Source organism: Giraffa tippelskirchi, chromosome 2, assembly GCF_054371585.1.
Source record: "Giraffa tippelskirchi isolate mGirTip1 chromosome 2, T2T-mGirTip1v1.2.pri, whole genome shotgun sequence".
In the NCBI taxonomy this organism is placed as follows: Eukaryota; Metazoa; Chordata; class Mammalia; order Artiodactyla; family Giraffidae; genus Giraffa; species Giraffa tippelskirchi.
This window is the reverse complement of record NC_137276.1, coordinates 25,329,590-25,350,635: the sequence shown is the minus strand read 5'-3', so window position 1 is coordinate 25,350,635 and position 21,046 is coordinate 25,329,590. Positions and strand designations below refer to the sequence as shown.

General features: G+C 43.6%; 1 protein-coding gene across 5 annotated transcripts in view; it reads left to right on the top strand.

Moving 5' to 3' along the window:
* The window catches only part of SORCS3 (sortilin related VPS10 domain containing receptor 3), a 626,056-nt gene that overhangs the window by 263,854 nt on the left and 341,156 nt on the right, over window positions 1–21,046 (top strand). For all 5 annotated transcript variants that reach the window (XM_081543145.1, XM_081543168.1, XM_081543160.1 and 2 more), the window contains one exon: window positions 14,362–14,461. In XM_081543145.1, coding sequence (XP_081399271.1) covers window positions 14,362–14,461 — 100 coding nt within the window. The remainder of the gene's footprint in view (window positions 1–14,361; window positions 14,462–21,046) is intronic.

Genomic DNA, 21,046 nt, shown 5'->3' with positions numbered 1-21,046 from the left:
CAACTGAGCACGCCCATTTATAGATATATGTGTGTGTGTGTGTGTGTGTGTGTGTGTATTAGTCACAACCGACTCTTTGCTGTGTCTCTGACGCCAAAATGTGTTTATTTAACAACACTGCTATCCTATTGAATTTTTTCTGCTTCCTACTCATTTGTCCTTTATTCATTTATTTATTGAAAATAGTGATTGAGAGGCAGGGAGTGGACACTGGGGACTTAGTAGGACCTTTGTCCTCACAGAGTTTTATCTAATTGCTTTTTTGAATCCTCTTACTAATTGTCCCTCTCTCTGAGCTTCTGCCTCCTCCCTAAACTTTCCAGGAGATGACTGTATCAAAATTTCACTGATATGCTATGTTATTTGGCTTATCATTTCATGATGGTTCAGGTGTTGTATTTAAAATGACACATTTTATCCTTTGGCTTCCAAGACTGACTCATGCCATGCTTCCTAGTTATTTAGTGAGAAATGATCTTGTCTCTCCGAGACCACATGATACTTTCTGAGAGCATTCCTTAGTTGTCTAGATTAGGTGATCCATAGGCTCGTAGACCTCTGGGAAGCTGAACACTTATTCTAGGGACATGCCTGACCTCAGGCAGTTTTTTGCAGGACCTCAGTGACCCTTGGTGATGACAGATTTGCATCCTTAGAGCATAGATCTGTATTTTGAAAGCAACCAGAAGCCATTTGGAGCTTGATCAGATGCACAGAAGTTTGGAGATGGCAGGACCTTTGAAATCATTGATTTCAACCCTCTCATTTTATAAAAGAGGAGAGTACTCAAACTGTGGATCATTGTTTTTGGTTAGAAACAAGGAATGTCTGTAACCACAGGATTCTGGTAACCCAGTTGACCGTAACTTATGGGACTTGCTGAATGCTGAAGTTTGAGCTGCTGGAGATAGTCAACACGTTGTGTTGCTGCCAGTCCTGGTGTTTGTTAATGGGCTGGGAGGCACTGTTCCCAACCTGGCCTCTGTCTCCTGTCAGCATCTTGACCTGACCAACTGAGCACTACCTTTTCCCCAGAGAAGCAACCTGTGTCAGGAAAGGTACTGAGTTCCAGAGACTCCTAGGGGACAAGAGCTTGAGGAATCTATGTGTATGTTGAGAGGAGTAGGCTGGCTTCCAGAGCTAAGACCCATATAGGCTCTCACGTGGATTGGCAGTGAGTGTCCTTTGGTACAAAACACCATCCTTTCTTTCCAGTGATGCTTTTGGCTTGGGCTTCTGCAACCTCTGTGCTCCAAAGACTCCAGACCCAGGGTGTCTGGGATGAAGTATTTTCCTGTTCAATAGATTGCTTAGGCTCTAGGCAGTGCCTATCTTCATTTCATGAAATCCTTCTTGTTTTCCAGAGGGGAAATAAGGGGTGGTGGTGAGATGGTTTTAGGAAGGAATGGAAGTATATCCAAGAACTAAGGTGATTCTTGCACTGTGCTTTATGTAGATTTTCTCATTGGGTTCTATCAACAACTCTGCCTGATGGCGATTATTATGCCTACATTAGAGATGGGGAAAGTGAGGCCTAGAAAGCTAAGGAAATGTGCCAGTGTCATACTGCTAGTAGGTGGGAGGACAGGAATTCCAGCTTAGTTTTGACTTCAGACACTCTTATTTTTAATATTTGTGTAGTACCTCCTCTTAGGAGTGTCTTTGGAGTTCCCCTGAAAGGATGCGTCTGTGAAATCTCTACTTGGTGACACTTTGTGGGGCTCAGTCACCACTGCTGCCAGTTGGTAGCCAAGCACTGGGGTAGAGTGCGTGGGATTTGGAATCTGTTGACCAAGGTTCAAGTTTCAGTATTGTCATTTGCTTTAGTCATTTAACCTGTCTGAGTCTCTATTTCCTCATTTTTATGACAAAGATAAAATGTGTCAAAGGGTCCTTGTGAGAATGAAATAAAATATCTCAAGAGAAAGTGTTTTGTGTAAAGTACTATGCAAATGTTAGTTCCTTAAATGCCACAGTGACTTAGAGTAGCTCTCTTCTGAGAAATCAGTTATTGAGCCCAAGTGCGTGCCGACGACTTGATCCCTGACCTCAAGAAGCTTATAGTTTTGGTGGGGACAAGAGGCTATGAAAATCAGAGGGCATAGGCCAAATTGTTCTGCAGTGGTGTAGAAGCAGTAAAGAATCAGAGAAAGGAAATATCACTAAAAGGCAGGTTAGATGAGGAGGCTTTATATAGGAAATGGGATTTGAACTTTACAGGGTCTGGTGGAAGAAGAATGAAGTGAGAACATTTGCAAGAAGCCCATAGCTTTTATTAAAATTAGAAATGATCTCTTTGTAAGTTGCAGTCCTCTTGGGACCCAGTTGTTTGGCATAGAGCAGGAGTTCTCAAAGTGTGATCCTGGGAACCCTGGGGAATCTCCATGACTCTATCAGGGGATTAATGAAGTCAAAACTATTTTTTAATTATAATAAAATGTTATGGGCTTTTAAAAAAAAATCTCATTCTCAAATGTACAGTGGAGTTTCTAGAAGTTGTATGACATGTGTGATACCATAATGATTAAGCACAGATGTAGATATAATCCAACTGTTTTCCATTAAGTGAAATATTAAGGGACTTGGCAAAAAATGTAAAACAGTGCAGTGCTTTCTCACTAAATTATTTTTGCTTGAGAAACTCTAGTTCCTTTTGCATAAAAAAAGTATTTATTATTTTAAAATAGATTAATAAATATTGTAAAATTTTGCCAGATGTAATTTCTAAAATTATGGATGTAATATATGAATTAAATTGCTTAGAGTCTACAGTAATTTTTAAGAGTATGAAGGAGTCCTGAGTCATACAAGTTTGGGAACCACTGTTAAAGACAAAGCATTTTCCTGTGAAGACATGATTAAGGGCTCATATTTTTGCAATACATTGTTGCCAACACACCTATGTCTGGAGATTTTAAAGTAGTTATGCCCGGTGTGGCCTGTGTTCAGTGAAACCGGTGCGTCCATGCCCTGTTAGTGGGAGTGCAGATTGACCAGAATATTTATGTCATATAGAATATTTTATAACAAGAATATTAATGATAATTTTTACCCTTTGAACTAATAATTGCACTTACATGAATGTACTTTAAGAAAAGATGCACATAAAGATTTATGTAGAAGAATACACACTAAAGTTATTTAATGTAAACATTTGGCCAGAAACCAACCATCTGACCAAGAAGGCAGTTAAAGTAATTTATGATACGTTTGTACACTGGGATGCTGTAAGGCTTTGAAAATGATTTTGGAAGACTATGTAGCAGCATGGGGAGATATTTAAAATATTATGTTAAGTGGAAAAGTAGGAGAGCAGACTGTATACAGAGAATGACTCCCAATTTTTTAAACATACACATACACACAGATTAGAGAAAAAAAAACATACTAAAATGTTAAGTGGATTTTTCTCTGTATAGCATAGCAATAATTGATGTCTGTGTTGAACATTATTCTTTTCCATAGTCTATGATATTTCTATCATTGCTTTTCAGTCCTTTTATATATATTCTAAAAATAGCCCGGAGTGTGGCATTCATTTTCCCTAAAGCCGTGGTCGCCAGTCTGAGGAGGCTGTCCATGTCACCTGGACTTCAAATGAGCCCTGCTTTGGGTCTCAGAGGAGCATTTCTTTAAGGGCCACAGGATGGTTTAAGAAATACTCTGTGACTTGAGAACAAACCCAACTTCTGGCTAATTGCTTATTTTTCTTACTTAACCTTTCTAAGGAAAGCTTTAAAAAACTGAGACTGGTTTTCAAGCCCTACAGCTCTGGTCTCATGTCAAGTGAATTTGGAGTGTAGAACGTGGTGCTCAACAGGGCAATTGTTTAAATAATATACAGGGAGCATAGCCATTAACATATAATTCTTTTAGAGCAAGAGATAAATGAGATTTCAGATTTCTGGGCCCATGAGGAGATGGAGTGTCTATGGTTCCTGAGATTCACTCCTGGGTATCTGGGAATTTCCTCTTCTTCCTTGGGCTGGGCACTGTCAGGTGCTGGCATAACTTCAGTCTTCTTTCTTCCCCAAATGACCAGCAATATAAACTGATAGAACCAGCTCTGCCTGAAGGAACATCTGCTTTGCTGTTAATCTGTCCCAGCAGAACCTTTCACAGGGAATCTGAATGTGACTATTTCAGTCCCTGGGACACATTTGCTCAGCCTGAATATCTAAATTGCATGGCATTATTCAGCATGCATTAGGGGTTAAAGAGACAGACAAGTAGCCCTTGACCTCAGAGGACTTATTCTCTACGGAAAAAGGAGCCTCGTGCACAAAAAGTTAAATAATGACATAAAACAACAGCAGAGGAGAAAAGAGGTGTATCCCCAGGGATTAGGTACAGTGCTTCCTGAGAGTGACGCTGATGCTGAGTGCTAGGAAGCCAGAGGCAGGAAAGACGAGAGGCTTCTTGGAGGAAGATAGAAGCGAGAGGAAACACTGTCTTCTCTACAGGGCTGGTTGTTCAGAGAAGAAATAGACCGTTTTGGCTGATTAATTATTGCCTCGAGTGCCTACCACATACAAGGTATAATGCTTATGCCAGAGAAGAAAACGATTTACAAATGAATGAGGCACCGAGTTTAGCTTTTCCAGGGTAGAGGGATGGTCTGAAGGCTCTCCATGAGTTCACATCTCTCCATTAGGCAGCTACCCATTTCATCCTGGGGGTTTCTAGTTGTGCATAGACAGACATAATTGCGTGCGTGTCATGGGGACTCAACTGGCTGCATGTAATTTTAAAGGGAAATGGTAAACATCTACTCCCCAGATAGAAATGCCTTGCTAAAACTGTCCAGAACCTTCTAGTTTGTGCCTCATTATTTTTTTCCCCAGGAAAACTTGCTGAAAAAAAGGGAAGTCTGTTTTCCCTAGACTTTAATTTCCACCTGCTGGAGGTTGTCTCTGATTATGCGTAGCAACCCCTCCATCTTCCCATGTGCCTTATGGTCACTGATTGCTTATATGGTGGTGATGAGATGGCCTTAGCCTGCCCACTGGTGCTTATGTCACTATAACTTACTTCTGTTTGCCCAGAGATGTATGAGACAATTTCTCCTCCAATGATCACATTATTGTTCCACCATGAGGTCTCCCAACAACTGATAGTGAAGTGAACTGCATGATATTAGGGCTATTTAAACTTCATGGTAATCCCGTGAAGGCGATATTTATATTCCCATTGAGCAGATATGAAATAGGAGACTTATGTAATTAGTCTAAGGTTGCACATGCTGGAGTTGAAACCAAATCTGCTTGACTCTGAAACGAATCCTCTTATAGTTATGCCAGGGCTGTCTTTTTGAATGCAAATGCTTATCTATAATGGAGTTCCTCTACAGATGTGTTAATTTACTAATCTGCCTTGTAACTGTTCTGTAACAAATCACTTTATTGTGATTATTTTTAAGTGCATGAGTGATACATGAATATATTTTTGTTTTGAAAACATTATAACTTGACAAATTCTAGTTCTTATAGCAAACCAACCCACCCTGGACCTCTAATCAGAGGTAACTTCTATTACCATGCATTTGTATTTTCCTCTAGAAATTCTAAAATGCACTTGTATACACACTTCTAAACCAAATGGAAATATATTGGTTTGTTTTGTCTGGGTACACTGTTTGTGTCTTTAATGCATTATTATTCAGCAGCCTTTTTCATTTAGACATGTCTTAGAGATGTTTCTAGGTCAATAATCTTGATATTACCTGATTCTTTAATGGTATTGTACAGTGTATATGTGTGTGTGTTGTATAAAATACACTAAATTCATGTGAATAAAAGTGCAATGAATGGGATGCTACCTCCTCTCAGAGGCCTGCTCATGCTCTTTCCTTTCTCTGGAGGACTTCTTTCCTCCCTTCACCCATATGACACAAACAGGCCTCTTGGCTGATAGTGTTGAGGTCTTTTGTCATTTTGAGTCCTCAGAATAACAATCCAGCAACCCTATTTTCTAAACTGAGATTCTTCAGTGAGAATTGAAGTGTTCATACTTCAATGGGAAAGACCAAAGATCTGAATGTTTTGTCTAACTCCGCACACCCCATCCTTCCCTCCTAGATCTGAGCTGGAACATTGCTGCTGGTGGGTCTACATTTTATTTGATATAAACTATGAATTCTGCATGATCTGGTCTGCAGGGTCAGGTAACCTTCAATTCCCTGTACTTGGAACATTATGATGGCTCTCATTCAGATAGCTGGGGCAGGAGAACATTAATTATTCTGTATCATTGTGTCTCTCTTTGTGAGACGAGATAATGAGGCTGTGGAGTCAGATGACATGAAGAGTTATGGAGAGCTGTGTGAGCTTCTGCCTGAGCATCAGCCTGTCTGTGGTTTTTCTGAAGTAGGGGATAGGGCCAATACCCACTTAGGAGGGAAGCTATTTAAATCACTTGCCTTTGGCTTGGAGTCTGAAATTAGTTTTCTGGCTGGTTATTTGTGGTCAGGTTGGGTTTCTGCCACTGCAAAGACATGAATTAATGTGGCTTTAGACACTGGCCCTAAGATTAAGAGTGGGACATGCCAGAGGGGAGCATCAGTGGTTTTCCCATTTGGATGGTAAAGACTCTCTGGGCAGCCATGGGTCTGGAGCTACACTGTGGAAACTCCTGATCTGCTTGCGGAGTGGGCTGTGGTTCACTGCACACTGGGGCCCCTCATTGCCTCTGGTGTTTGATTGTTGACTGTTTTCGGTGTAGTGTAGGTCAGTGGAGCACACTCAGGGGGAATGGTTGGGGGTGGGGCACTTCCCTGGATCTGGCACTGGGAAGCATGGGTCTGCCTTTTGATTCCCCAGCAGCTGGGCCATAGTGTACTTTCATGGCACAATTGGAAACAGCGGCCAAAGACTCCTTAATGATTAATTGGGCATCCATGTGCCTCACCCCCTAAGAGTAAGGAGTTTATAAATCCAGGGAAAAAAACAAGGTGATTGTTCTTGAGAAAAATACAATCTGGAGTAGTCACAAAAATGATATCCATACACATTTATGCACAAGGTTTATCAGATGCTAAACTAAGTTTTCTCACTATTCTCTATGGAGTACTTACAATAGCAACCCGGTTGTTCAGAGAAGTGAAGAGCTCATGGGCTAGTTTGCCCAGCCCTGTGTATAGTTGTCTTTGTCTTGCTTCTGTCTTCCTTGTTTTCTCTCCTTAGTGCTCTGCACTTTTGGAGTTTCAGAATATATTTATTTTATTTGTTATTTTTCTTTTAAGGAGCTTTTAGTCATTGCTAAAAAGAGCACATATGTGTATTCAAAGAATAAATACAGAACTCCTAATGCTGTTGATATATTCAGAGGAGAGTGTGGGCTGAAGTTGTAGGAGAAGTCTCCACGATGTAGTTAGCACTAGAACTGGGAATCAGAAAGGAGGAAATCTGGACACTTGCCAGCTGTAATCTCATTGGGAGAGTGGGAAATGGGAGGAAAGGGGGCAGACTACACACGCCTGAGTGCCAGGCTGAGGCAGACACTTTGACCCGATGGCAACCAGTCCGAGAATGGTGAGACAGGGCATTGGGTACCTTGGCTGAAATCTTGGGAAGCTGTCTGAGAGACAAAAGTGGGGTGGGAGCCTGGCTGTTGGTAGGGATGGTAGGGGTTGATATTGCAGTCAGCTAGACTAGTGCCCCACAAGTCATGCCCTGCATGTTCTTGTAAATATGCTTTATTGCAACATAGCTGCTGCTGCTGCTAAGTCGCTTCAGTCGTGTCCGACTCTGTGCGACCCCATAGACGGCAGCCCACCAGGCTCCGCCATCCCTGGGATTCTCCAGGCAAGAATACTGGAGTGGGTTGCCATTTCCTTCTCCAGTGCATGAAAGGGAAAAGTGAAAGTGAAGTCGCTCAGTCGTGTCCGACTCTTAGCGACCCCATGGACTGTAGCCTACCAGGCTTCTCCGTCCATGGGATTTTCCAGGCAAGAGTACTGGAGTGGGGTGCCATTGCCTTCTCCGTGCAACACAGCACACCCATTCAATCCGGTATCCTGCTTGGCTTGTTTTGAACTACAAGAGCAGAGCTGAGTAGTTTTGACAGAGATCATCAAAACCCAAAATACTTACGCTCTGGCCCTTTTACAGGAAACAGCTCACTGCCTGTGCTAAACCGCCCCATAAGTGTCCCTGACTTGGGTGGAGCAGAGGGCAAACCCAGTATCTAGCACATAGTCAATGCCATAATGCAGAACAGATCAATATGCATAAAGAAGTGAGCAAAATAAAATAACACTGCTAACAGGAAAAGGAATTATCAGGACTGAGGTGGTTTACTAATTTTAGATAATATCACAGAGAAGGGAGTCCACTGAGAAGATGGAGGACTTATAAGAGAATCAAAGAGTGAAAGACTTGATATTTCGTAGTTTCTTCTCAGGGACAAGCCTTGGAGGGGGAGGCGGGGGACTGAGGAGCACAGGTGGCAAACAAGGGGAAGGCAGCTGGCAGGATTAGGAAAGCAGTGTGTCCGCCCCATCCTGAACATCTGGTGGCCCCGTAAGAACTGGCAGCATGCCCTGCGGAGCCCTCTCACCTCTGGCAGGAACGTGGTGCTGGGAATGCAGAGCGGGCCGAGGTGGGGATTGGGGGGCTGCGTACCGAGCTCCAGTTCAGTTCTAATGGGAAGCCGACTTGGCTGCATTGGCTGGAAGATTTTCTTTTCTGTTCTTTTACTTTTAAAATAGCAGCCCATATGTTTGTTGCCACCAGCCTCTCCACTAGAGGCTCATCAGAGGAATGGGAACTTGCTGGGTGGATGAAAGTATACTATATTCACAACTCAGCTCTGGAAATGGTCATTGAGAAAGTGGCCTTGGGTAGCTACCTGGGTTATGACAGGTTAGGTTGGTGGGGGAAGGGGGTGCTCCCAAGAGTGTACTGGTCCACATGGAGGTCTTCTGGAGGCTTATCAGGATGGGACAGGGGCTCCTGAATAGTTAGAGGGCTCAAACCAGGAGTCCTGGGGGAGTTGAAGAGGGTGGACATCTAGTCTACCAGTGAGCCTGGGGTACCTGGGGAGGAGTGTGAGTAGTTGGCAGCTGGGAGCCTCAACCTGACAACAAGTGGGTCCCTGGGCAGGGTGGAGCCACAGAGCAGATGACCAACAGTGATGCAAATGGGAAAACAAGAGATGGTTGAATCTTGAGGCCAGGACTCAGGGTCCCAGCTACTAACTGGATTCAGTTGCTCTGGAATTGAAGATTTTAGACACAGAGAGAGCTGGGATGAGACTGGTTAGGAGCTGTGGATTCAGGCCCTGGCAATAAAGAAGGACTCAGTTTCTGGAGCTGGAGACTAAGGGAGTGTCTCTTTGAAGGTATAGCCCCCTTAGAGAAAAATTTGTCAATAACCAGCAGAGAAGTTATGTTTGGGGTATGAGAGCTGTGCATGGGATATGAGTTGTAATTTCACATCAAGATGTCTCTCTAGAAAAGACTTCTGTAAAAATGGTGATTTTAATGTTTATCATAGCAAATTTTAAAAGACAAAACATTTATCAGAATTTGAAAGGATAAATAGACAATTGTTTATTGGTAAATTACAATGCTCCACAGCAGTTAAAATGAATGGATTATGGCTAGGTGTGTCAACATGCATAAAATCCTCCAAACTGAATGTTGGACAAAATAAACTAGCTGCAGAACATATATCCTGTCGGATAACATTTATGTAAATGTAAAAACACTTGAAAAGATAATCAAGTATTTGTGTTGATGGACAATATATCTAGTAGATTTATGATTGGCATCTTGTAGTTTTCTGTGTGTTGGAAATAATTCATAATGAAAGACAACAGAAGAACAAGAGGTACACACACACAGAGCAGTGGAATAACCTTCTGGAACTGGAGGAATCTGAGCACAGACACAGAAGCTGGGAACGCTGTGGCTGGGCACCTCTCACATGCTGCCTGCCAGATTAGCTCTGTGTTCTGAGCTGTTCCAAATGGTACCTGGCCTCGTGCCCAGCCCATGGCAGGTGCCCAGTGCATGTGTGGTGTCTCCAGCTCTCTGGACATTTCAGCTTTAGGAGTTTAGCATCAGGATTTGGGAAGTTAGCTTTAAAATAGGGGAAATGAGCCTGCTTCCTCTAAGTGACCCTGCCGGCAGATGTCTGGAGTCACGAGGTGAAGGATGGACTGCTTTTTTGTCAAAGTGACTTCTCCAGGCACTGCTGGCTCTGGCAATGGTGCAGAGGCTTCTGCCAGCTGCCCCAAGCTCAGGGGAAGGAAGCCCACCACACTCTGTGGTCAGTGCAGTGTGCAGTGTCCATGCTAGAAAGGACAGAGTCTAGGCCTCCTTTGGTCCCAGAGGTCACTGGCTCCTTGAGGTGCCCTCACTGAGTGAGACCTGTGTCTGTGTACCTGGATGAGCAGCCGCTGCCCCAGAAACAGAGAAAGCCAAGGCATGGCATATCCTTTGTTGGAAAGCCCTTACCCTCTGCAGCCACTTTTGGAAAAGAGCAAAGTCAATGTGAGTTGGTTGTGCAGCTTCCAGAAAGAAAGACTATGCGTCATGTTAAGTACACTACCTTTGATGAGGGTTATTTGGATTCTGGAAGGAAGTCTGTTGTGACATCAGTCATGAAAGGAGCCCTGAGAATTTAGCTCTTACAAGCAAGATGTTTCCTATATATAGCATGAAGAAAAGTCGTTAGTTGGAAGCAGCTTAGCGCTGTGTTGGTGGGATAATAAGATTTAAAGTCCAGAAGGGGCCTCATGATTATCTGAGTTAAACCTCTTGTGTTGAAGATAGAATGGGGCTTGGCAAAGATTCTCTTCTTTACCAAGCTCTAGTCAGGATCCTCTGAGCTGTTTTCACCTAGGGCCAGTCCTTAGATATGTCCTCAAGAGCCCATTTTTAGCAACAATCCTGCTAAGTGAGTTTAGCCAGAATCCCCACCACCCTTCACAATATCTCATTGCACTCCATATCTGATCAAAGTCCTCATACCCAACCATAACCCAGGTGACATCTGATCACCCCAGCCTGCCTTCAGCAAGAATCTTGTCAGTCAGCAAAGAATTTCCATACCTTCTTAGTAATGTGCTATCCACTGACCCCCACCCTTCTCCTTGGCTTTAAGTTCCTACATTTTCTTTGGTGTATTTGAAGTATGGCCTAATCTCCCTTCTGTATTTCAAAACCTCATTACTGTGGTCCCTATACCTGTTGCAATAGTCCTGAATTATGTCTGCCTTTCCATTTTAAGAAGTGTAAGGGTGATTCTTTCTTTAACAGATGTAGAGAAGACTTTTCCAGGGTAACACTTTTGAGTACATTTCACAGTCAGTTCTTTACTCTAGATTCCAGGTTCAATGTTCTTTCCCCACCTGGTGCCGTCTTTGTGCCTTCAAGACTGTAGAATCAAGAAGCAGTTTGCTCTATAAAATTTTTTATTTGTATTAAGAAAAATACACTATTGACAGTCTTTCGAGTTTATGCTATGTCTTTTCCCCTGCCCTGGGCAGGATAGGAGATCAGAATGACTGGTCATTTAACCTTACTTCTAGTTTAAGAGAATGTCATTTAACCTGATGGTAGATCCTTCCCTGGTACTAGATGCTCTTTACCATTCTGCAAGTTGTGCCAGCATCTGAAGTATCAGGTATGTTTTCTAGGTGTGGCTCTCTGTTGAGTTGTGATTGGACATCAGCAGGTGTTCAAGAACATGCCAGTAGATTTAGACAGATTCATGTATTCATTAACCCTTGCAAATAAAAACAAAGCAAAACAATACAGAAATCAGTAGATTCAGCACTTACTTAGTACTATGTATGGTGCAATGCATTGGGCTGTTATAAGAAATGGCTTTTTGCTCTTGGGGAAGTATAGTTGAAGAAAAAGTTACAGAATAAAGACAGTGTGATCACAACAATAGGATAAACACTAGAATAGTAAAATGTGTGAGGTAGTACAAGAACACAAAGGAAATAGTGATTAATTCCCCAGTGAGAAAGTTGGAAGGAGGGTGATAATAGAGTTGAGAATAAAGATTAGAGAGAAATTTACTAAGTAAAGGAAATAGGGGGTAGAGATAGTTCAGACAGAAGGGAATGCTGTGCCACAAATGTAGGCAACAAAAATTCAGAACGTTCAGGAGCTGAATGAGGCTGGAGAGGAAGGGGCAGAGGAGCCAATGGCTGGAAATGGGTCTAGTAAGGGAAGTTAACCCAGACTTTACAAGACTAAGCTTGAAAGATACAACTTTACTATGTGTAGGCAGTGGGTGATTACTACCAGGGAGTAAGGTGGACAGATCTGTGTGGTTGTTATAAAGCCTGATGACAGCATGGAGATTGGTGGGAGGGCGAGAAGGTTGAAAAAGAGCATCTGGTTGGGGGATTGTTGCAAAAGTGATGATGCAGTAGCCACTGCATTGGAATGAGGATGAGAAGATCAGGGGTCTGTTATTTAGGAGATAGAATCATTAAGACCCGGAGACTGAGCTGAGTTTGAGAGATAAAGGCAAGGATTTCTCTCATTGACAGTGATCCCTAGTGCCTAAGGTAGACAGGAGACAGGAGATAAGAATTCAATTTTGGGAGGATGCTGATTATTAAAGTTAGCATAACCAATGACCATGTGGGGCCTGTAGCCTAAGGAAGGATTAGAAATACTGATGTTTTGTTTATTCAGTAAATGTGCCAAGTGTGCATGATATGTAAGACGTTCTGTAGATTTTGGAAGAAGACATGAACATCCCTTGTATTTTCATTTATATATATATTTTTTGACATTTCAGAATGCCTACATCCTATTAGGAAGTTTCCAACATGTTGTATTTTTTATCTTCATAAATGCTTTGTAAGATTAGATTATCCCCATTTTTTTGAATAATAAATTTGAGGCTCCAGCAGGTGAAGTAACCTGCAGTTGGTCATGAAACCAGGGATCTGCCCATCTGAGAATGAACCAGAGTTTTCTGTGTCCCAAGCTCATGTTCTTTCCTCTTCCCATAGCATTCTCTGAATTTCCTTGTCCTTGAGGACCTTATGTTGTGGTGAGGGAAACAGAATATAAGGAAACCAATCATGACAATATCAGAAAATCAAAGAGTACATTTCATGTACAGTATGTGCCTTGGGTGTACAACAGATGGGGAACTTTGTTCCTGTGCAGAGGGGAAATGAGTGGCAACCAGGGAGAAGGCCAGTGAAGCCTTGCCAGAGGTGAGGGTGGGTGTTTAAGCCAGGCCTGGGACACTTGGCTTATAAAGCTAAGCTGTGGGCCAAGGCAGAAGCAGATTAAAGTTAGAAGGTGGGTAAATCAAGGAAGATTAGATTAGAAGGTAGTCAAGGAAAAGGCAAGGGCAGGTAGTTACTATTACTAGGAGAGCACAGGGCCGGAGTTGGAATGCAGGCCCCCCTGAGGTCAGCTGACCGGAGAGATGATGAGCAGTCCTCTGTGGCTTTCTGAAGCGCCAGTGGGAGAGATTCCCTGAGTCTAGCTAAGGAAGGTGATGGCAGACAGAATGAGAACCTGATGATACAGGTCCTGAAAAGAGAGGGAGGTGTGTGGAGTGGGGGTGGGGAAGCGGGGTGGGAGCAGCAGGAAGCTTGGCCTCTTGAATCCACTTTTGGGTACTGGCTCTCCCTCCTCCATGGAAAGGAGAGAGGAAGGATGGAAAGGAAGGAGCCTGTGGATTGATTGGCCTGCCTTTGTTCTCAGATCCCTGGCTCATGGTCTTGGTGTAAGGTCAGAGCCCTGAAAATTAGACCCAAAGGAGGAACAGGTAGCCAGCAGGATCATTGGAATGTGGAACTAATGGTAGCCGCTGCTGGCTCTTCCCCATGACGCACCATTGCTCCTGTGTGAAGCATCAGACTCTGCTGGGTGTGGCCGGGTTTGGCTGTTGTATCCCATGAGGCTCCTGGATGCAGCACTTCCTGCCCCTCTGAGGGTCTCCTGGTTTCAGGCTCAGTAGAGGGGCGTGAAGTTGGTTGTACCTCAGGAAAGGTCTGGCCTTTCTCCCCACTGTTCCCCTGGCAGGGACTCAGGCCTCTCCCCACGGAGCTCTGGGGGCACAGAGGGCTGAGCACCGGAGGGAGCCTACCTCCACAGCTCCTGTCACCGCACCACTTCACAAAGGGCAGGAAAGTAGGTCTCTGAGAAAGGCCGGGAACAAAGGGGAGCAAGCTTAGGTAGTAACCAGATGCATTAGTCTAATTGCTGTTCTAAAATTAATGGGGCCTTTTATCTCAGAGGAACACTGTTTAAGCACTCATGTAATTTGGGAACAAAGATGCAGGTCAGGGTAGAGCTGGGCTCCCCTTGAAACACAATCCCCCATTTGGTAAAACAATCTTTTCCTTTCTCTCTTCCTCTCTTACCTGCAGATCAACAGACTATGGCACCACCTATGAAAAGCTGAATGACAAAGTGGGTTTGAAGACTGTCCTCAGTTACCTCTACGTCAACCCCACCAACAAAAGGAAGGTGAGAAGGGAGGGTCATTGGGTCCTGAGCACTCCCTGTGGAGTGGCAGGGAAGTCAAAGGCCAAGAGTTAAGAAAAAGGCAGTAGCCATGGAGTCACTTGCAGAATGTCTATTTTATATGTCAAGAACACCACAGACATTGTAATTCAAACAACTGCCTTGAGATAGTAGTGACAGTAATAATAATAACAACAACAACAATGGTAAAATGATGTAATTGTTTCAGGAGCATCTCTGTGCCAAGGAGGGCTTGTGCTGTGTGCTTTACACACTTTATCTCATGTATTCTCACAATGAATCTCTAGGGTACAAATGATTACTATCCCCATTTTATAGAGGAAGAAACTGAAGCTCGGAGAGTTCAAGTAACTTTCTAGCCTAAAGCCAGACAGTAACAGATAGTATGGTGATTAACAGATCTGGGATTTGAGAATGGGTTGGCTTGACTCTGGGCTTCCCAGGTGGTGCAATGGTAAAGAACCCGCCTGCTAATGCAGGAGACATGTAAGAGATGTGGGTTCTATACCTGGGTCGGGAAAATCGCCTGGGTGAAATTGTATAAGGTCAGAGTTTGGTCACAGAGATCTCTTGGAAGAAGGGGGCCTGGGTTCCACAGAATGATGGATGGTTATAGAAAATAAGTGCTGTATGATCTGTTGGCTGTGGGGAGATGCGATCTTTCCCCAGCAAGGGAGGCACTCCTATTCAGAAACTGAGACAGTCCTGGCCCCAGTAGATACCCCGCATATATGAAAGGCCATTTCAGAGTTTCTAAAGGACCGCAAATGGCATTGCACTGCCCAGCTCTCCCTTTGTCATCTGATTTTTACTCCTCAGCGGTTTTGCAAACCTTTTCTTTAGCGAGGTAGGTACAGGGGTGATCTTCAACCCATTGTTCAGGTGTCCCTGATTTCTGATTCCAACTTGGCAGAGTCCAAGCTGTGACTGAGAACAATGATTGCCAGTGCTACTCAAAGCAGAGCAACTTAGACTCAACCCTTAGCATCATAACCCAGAGCCAACCCTTCTCCTCACTCCCACCTAACTATCCCTAGTGAAGGGAGGAGCAGAATTGGTGACTGACTCCTGGCTCAGCATTGGTGGCTGGTACTCAAAGATCCAGCAGCTCCAGGGGTGCCCACATCTGGGAGTGTGCCCACCAGCCAGGTGCCAAAAAACTGATAATCAGGATGACTGTGTACATGCCTGTTCCTGGTTTTAGCTGAGTAGTTTCTCTTTTCTTTATCACAAAGGGTTGTCATTTTCCCATTTTTCAATATTACTATTTGAATTATTGAATGTTAGACCTGGGAAGGATCATAGATTTCATCTGTACAAGCAGTTATTGATGGTTTTTGAACTACAACTCTCGGCAAATGTGTTTAAAGCTCCAGACCTCCTCTTAGACACATACCCCCCCACACAAAATTTTGCTAAGAATTTTAGAATGTTAATGAATACCCTTCATCCCACCTCTTGACCCAAGATGTCCATGGAGTCTTGGTTAAGAATCTTTCACGTATACCAAGAGTCTCAATTTCCAGATGAAGAAACTGAAGCCAGAAAAGCCCCCAAAGCCAGGTAAAAAAAAAGAGCCAGAGTAAGAGCCCAGGGCTCCTGATGCTCAGTCCAGGTTCCCTGGCTTCAGACCATGTTTTGCTCCTTTTCCTTCCGTATGGTCACAGCCCCGGACTCTAAAATTGATGGTCTAGTCCTGACCTGGGAGCTTGAGGCAGCTTGCTTCATGATCTGGAATTTAAGCTCAGTGCCATGTCCATGATGGTCACATGATTAAACTTGACTGAATCAAGTCAGCCATGATCCATTTCCACTCTGCCTTATCCCTTTATTAAGAAGGAAGCTGAGTGCAATGGAGGACAAATGTCCTTCCCCTGTGGCTCAGATAGTCAACTGCAGGATGGGCAGTTTGTTTTTAACTCTCAACTTAAAGCTCCTCCCACCCACACAGTGACTTGGGGTCAGGTGAAATCACAGGGAGTGTCTGGACTCTGGGAGAAGAAAGAAGCAGGTGTTTGACACATGGCAGATGTCCTTCAGCAATGATGTCTCACCTAGTCTGGACCACAACAAAAGTAATCATATCTTCATGGAGATGATAGATCAGCTATCTTTGTAAGGATTTTCCCAAGGGGCATATGAAGAGTCATGCCTGTTTGCATCCATTCTGGTAGTCACATCTGTCACATATGTTTTCCATTAGACTTCTACTCATATCTTTCAGTCTTCTGCCATTTTTCTCTACTCCTAGTTTATCTCTTCTTAGTATAACCTACAGGTGATCAGTAGTGTGGGATAAGGCAGATGCTGAGGGTTAGAAAGAATGTAAAGCTAGGCTTTGATGCCCACTGGTGCAGAAGGCAGCTCCATTTCCCCATCCCAGAGATGATGTTCAGACCATGAGCTCTCTGGAGCAATTTCTTAGAGGAATTATTGCCCAGTTAACAAAGGTTATGCCAGTTATGGGCTTCCCAGGTGGTGCTTGTGGTTAAGAACCTGCCTGCCTGCCAGTGCAGGAGACATAAGAGATGTGGGTTCGATCCCTGGGTCAGGAAGATCCCCTGGAGAAGGGCATGGCAACCCACTCCAGTATTCTTGCCTGGAGAATCCCATGGACAGAGGAGCCTGGTGGGCTACAGTCTATAGGGTTGCACAGAGTCAGACATGACTGAGTGACTAAGCATGCACACACATGCATGCATGCACACACACACATATGTTTTAACTTCGTAAGAAACTCTCAAACTCTTTCCAAAAGGCCGTTTTGCCTGTGTTTTCAGAGAAACACCACCCAAACACAGTTAAATCCCACGTAAGAGGCACTGCCACCCAGAAAGCTAAAGTGCAGATATTTTCTGCACTCAGATCAGGAAGAGACAAAACATAGGCTAGTGCCATGGATTTTCTGATTTATTTGTTTTGGAACTAGCAATAGAAATTGACTTCATAAGGAGACTGAGTGATCCTGAAGTGATTTCTGGATCATCCAAGGAGGGATGAAACTAAATTCTGTTTCATTTTATTGTTAAGTGTTTTTGATTATATCCTGAGCCTCAAGATGTTGGCAATGCACAAATATTCTATGTGATGACTTTCTCTTAACCAGAATGTTCAAGTTTACTAGACCTACACTTCTCAAGCCACTCAGGAAACATGATAGTTAGATGTTAATGAGAATACCCTTGTATGCTTCTTTACTGGTTTAGTGCTGTGTGGGTCATTATGACCTTGTAGTGCAACTTTTTAAAAAGGTCCTGTCTCACATGTATCTCAGAGTTTAAACCAGTGGTCATCTGAATTCTCATCTGAGTTTGAATTAAGCAAGATTCTTTTGATTCTCTCAGGATTCAAATTATTTGGAGCTCCCGACGTTCATCAAGCAGCTAATGGCAGTAGTCTCTAGCAGATTTTTCAGTTAATCTTGTTGGAGTAGTGACTTTTCACCTAATAAGTTACTTATGTAACAGATGGCTACTGCTTTCCCTGGAGGCTGTGAGTACATCAGAGTTCTGTCACCCTTAGCAAGACAGTAAAGTGTGCTCGTATTTATATAGTTGTTCCCAAAGCTAATTGTTGATGTCTTAACACTTTTTTGACAACATAAAATTTCCCAGTGTAGATAGCTAATAAGCTATTAGGTTGAAAGTATAAATGTTGATGTGTGTAGAGTCTCCTACTAGTATTAATCTTAGTTAGCATTAATTGAGCATCTACTATGCTCAGATTCTTTTTAGGATCTTTATCTGTATAATTGCCAGTCCTCCCAGCCACTTTAGAAAGCAGGCAAGATAAGGAAAGAGCCTCTCTGTAAATCACACCACGCTTGTTATACTTGTAAATAGTGAGTCATCAAGAGTCTTCCCAGATTTATTTATAAATAAAGGTTTATTTGGGGGGACAAATTAGGAAACATCTGGCAATGCTAGACTCCCTTAAAAGTGAAAGTGAAGTCACTCAGTCGTGTCTGGCTCTTTAGGACCCCATGGACTGTAGCCTATCAGGCTCCTCCATCCATGGGATTTTCCAGGCAAGAGTACTGGAGTGGGTTGCTATTCCTTCTTCAAGGGATCTTCCCGACCCAGGGATCGAACCCAGGTCTCCCACATTGTAGGCAGATGCTTTACCATCTGAACCACCAGGGAAAATATGAAGACTCCCTTAAGGAAGCTGCAATTTGGACTAGTTGTATCGAAACAGAGTATAGATATGAAATGCTGGGAGCTACTTGAGTTGAAGTTGTTCTAGACCATCCTGTGGTGGCATCAGCATTGGTTTAATGGCATTGATCTGCATTAGTTGTATATGATGTGATTCTGCATTTCTTGCTGTTTGCCTTTTTCTGGCCATTTCCTGGGTGATGTCTGAGCCTGGCACTTTGAGCTTGAAGAGCGGTGCATTAGTTTCTGATGTGTGTGTGTGAGGTTTGCCTCTGCAGGAGCCCTCTGTTCTGGTGGTGTCTGAGCTCCAGCTCACAGCCTCCCCTTCCCTTTGTAGGAGATAAACATCCCTGGGTTCCTGAAATTCATTACCGTCAGCTGACTCTGTCCACAGACCCATGCAGAATAACACGTGCCAAGGTTAAAAGCCTGCATTTACTGGCACTGTGCTTCGTAAAACAGGCTGAAGTCTTTGTGCCTCAACAAGAGAGGGCCTCAGCTATCATGGGTGTCTTTTTAAGAACAAATCTTTGAGTGGATAGAGAAATGCGGGTGGGTTATGGCCTAATTGCTCTGGCTCGAAAGTGGCTGCCACCTGCAGATTTGGAAACAGTGTTTTCAAAATGACAGAGAGCACAGAAAGTCCTGACTGCCAGGGAATGTGATCAAATTGCTGCAGGGTAGAGGTGTGTGTGCTTGTGTGTGGGGATGGAGTGAGGGGGAGTGTGAGAAGACAGTAAGCACTAATATCAGGAGAGAATAAAGACTTTTTTTAAACTGAGCTCCTAGTAAGTTTTGGGCACTGGGCTAAGCTCATTTCTACATTTAGTTTTTAGTTTCTCTCTTAATCCCCAGAGCCTGGTAGTTTTATTCCCATTTGGCAGGTGAAGAAACTGAGGCTCAAGCAGATGAGCCATTTGTTTTCTCTAAAGTAGCTGGTAAGAGGGAGTTCAGGATCCCTGCTCACTTCTGTCTGACCACAGAGGCCATGCTCTCCACTCTGACCTGCTTCAGCTTGGCTGCCCCTGCCACAGGTACAAAGATCAGGTTGCTTTCATCCCTGGATGCGTAGTAACTCTGTTGCCTGGAGCTTTCTGCCCATTACTGTTAGAGGATTATCAGTTTCGTGGAGGAGGAGAGGAGTGTTAGATCCTCCTTTCCTAATTGATTTACCAGTGAGAAGGATAATTACTTCCAGGCTACCCTGCGGAAATACAGTGAAAATCACCACTCAGATTTCTCTGATGAGCCGGCCGTCTCTGTCAAGCTGTTAAGAGGCATTGTGTGTCTGCTCAGATGTTGGTTATTTCCATGTCAGCCTCTCAATACAGCAGCATAACCCTGAACTCTCTTTGACACAACGGAAAACCTCTAAACAAAACACAGAATCTTAAAATCTTGGACCCCCTGCTTTCCCTGACCATGTCTCCTGAGATTGCTGGAGGGTCAGGGAAAATCAGTTCTAAGGTAATGTGCTTTCAATTCACAGATATTAAAATCTCTTACACTAAAGCAAAGCAAAAGAAGAATATGGAAGGATAATTTTAGGCTATTAAACCGTCTGTTAAGTGTCTTGCTCTGAGCAAAGTACTTTGGATGGGAGATTCCTGCTTTCAGAAATATGCAGTCTACTCAGCCAGACAGGATGCACACAGAAAACAGCTGCATGCATAGACCTAGGGTCTCAAATGTGAATGCAGACAAGGGCCAGACAGCTAATGCCCATGAGAGGTGTGGGCCAGGTGGGGACTGCTGTGGCCACTTGGTGATCTAAGCTCCTGGTGACTGTCCTCATGTGAGGAGAAAGGCTCAGTGCAGCCACACTGTCATTATCACTGTTTCCTGATTTCCTTAAGAGATTTTTCTCTGCCTATTTTCTTATAAATTTATTTATTTTGAAATGTTTTAGATAGGCTAGGATGTGGAGTTCAGTGTGTGGGACCTGGCAGGCTGTCCCAGATTTGCTTGAATCCCTTGTACCCAATTGGCCTCATGTGTAATATTCTGAGTAGTAAGTCTCCAGATAAAAAGTTGGTATATAGTGGGGTCCTTGGGTCAACAGGATAAGGATGACACATCGAAGCTGCTCTTGTTGGGGCCCCGGGGTGCTGCGTTTATGAACTGTGTGAGAGAGAAATTAAGCTGAGCAAGGCTCACAGAGCCCTCCCTTTGACTCAAAGGACTCACATAGTAGGTTCTGCAGTGCAGAGGGACCTTTTATATCAGGTAAGTGTAAAACCATTAGGACAGGTGGAGGAGGCAGACATCTTCTTTATGGTCCTGGTTCTCCACTTGGGTTACTGAGTGTTCTTGAATAAGTAAGCTTCCTCACAGAGCACCCATTTCCTTATTTGTATAGTGGCCAGGGTGGGTCCTAAACTTTTTGAGGCTCCTTCCTGCTTAGATGGTC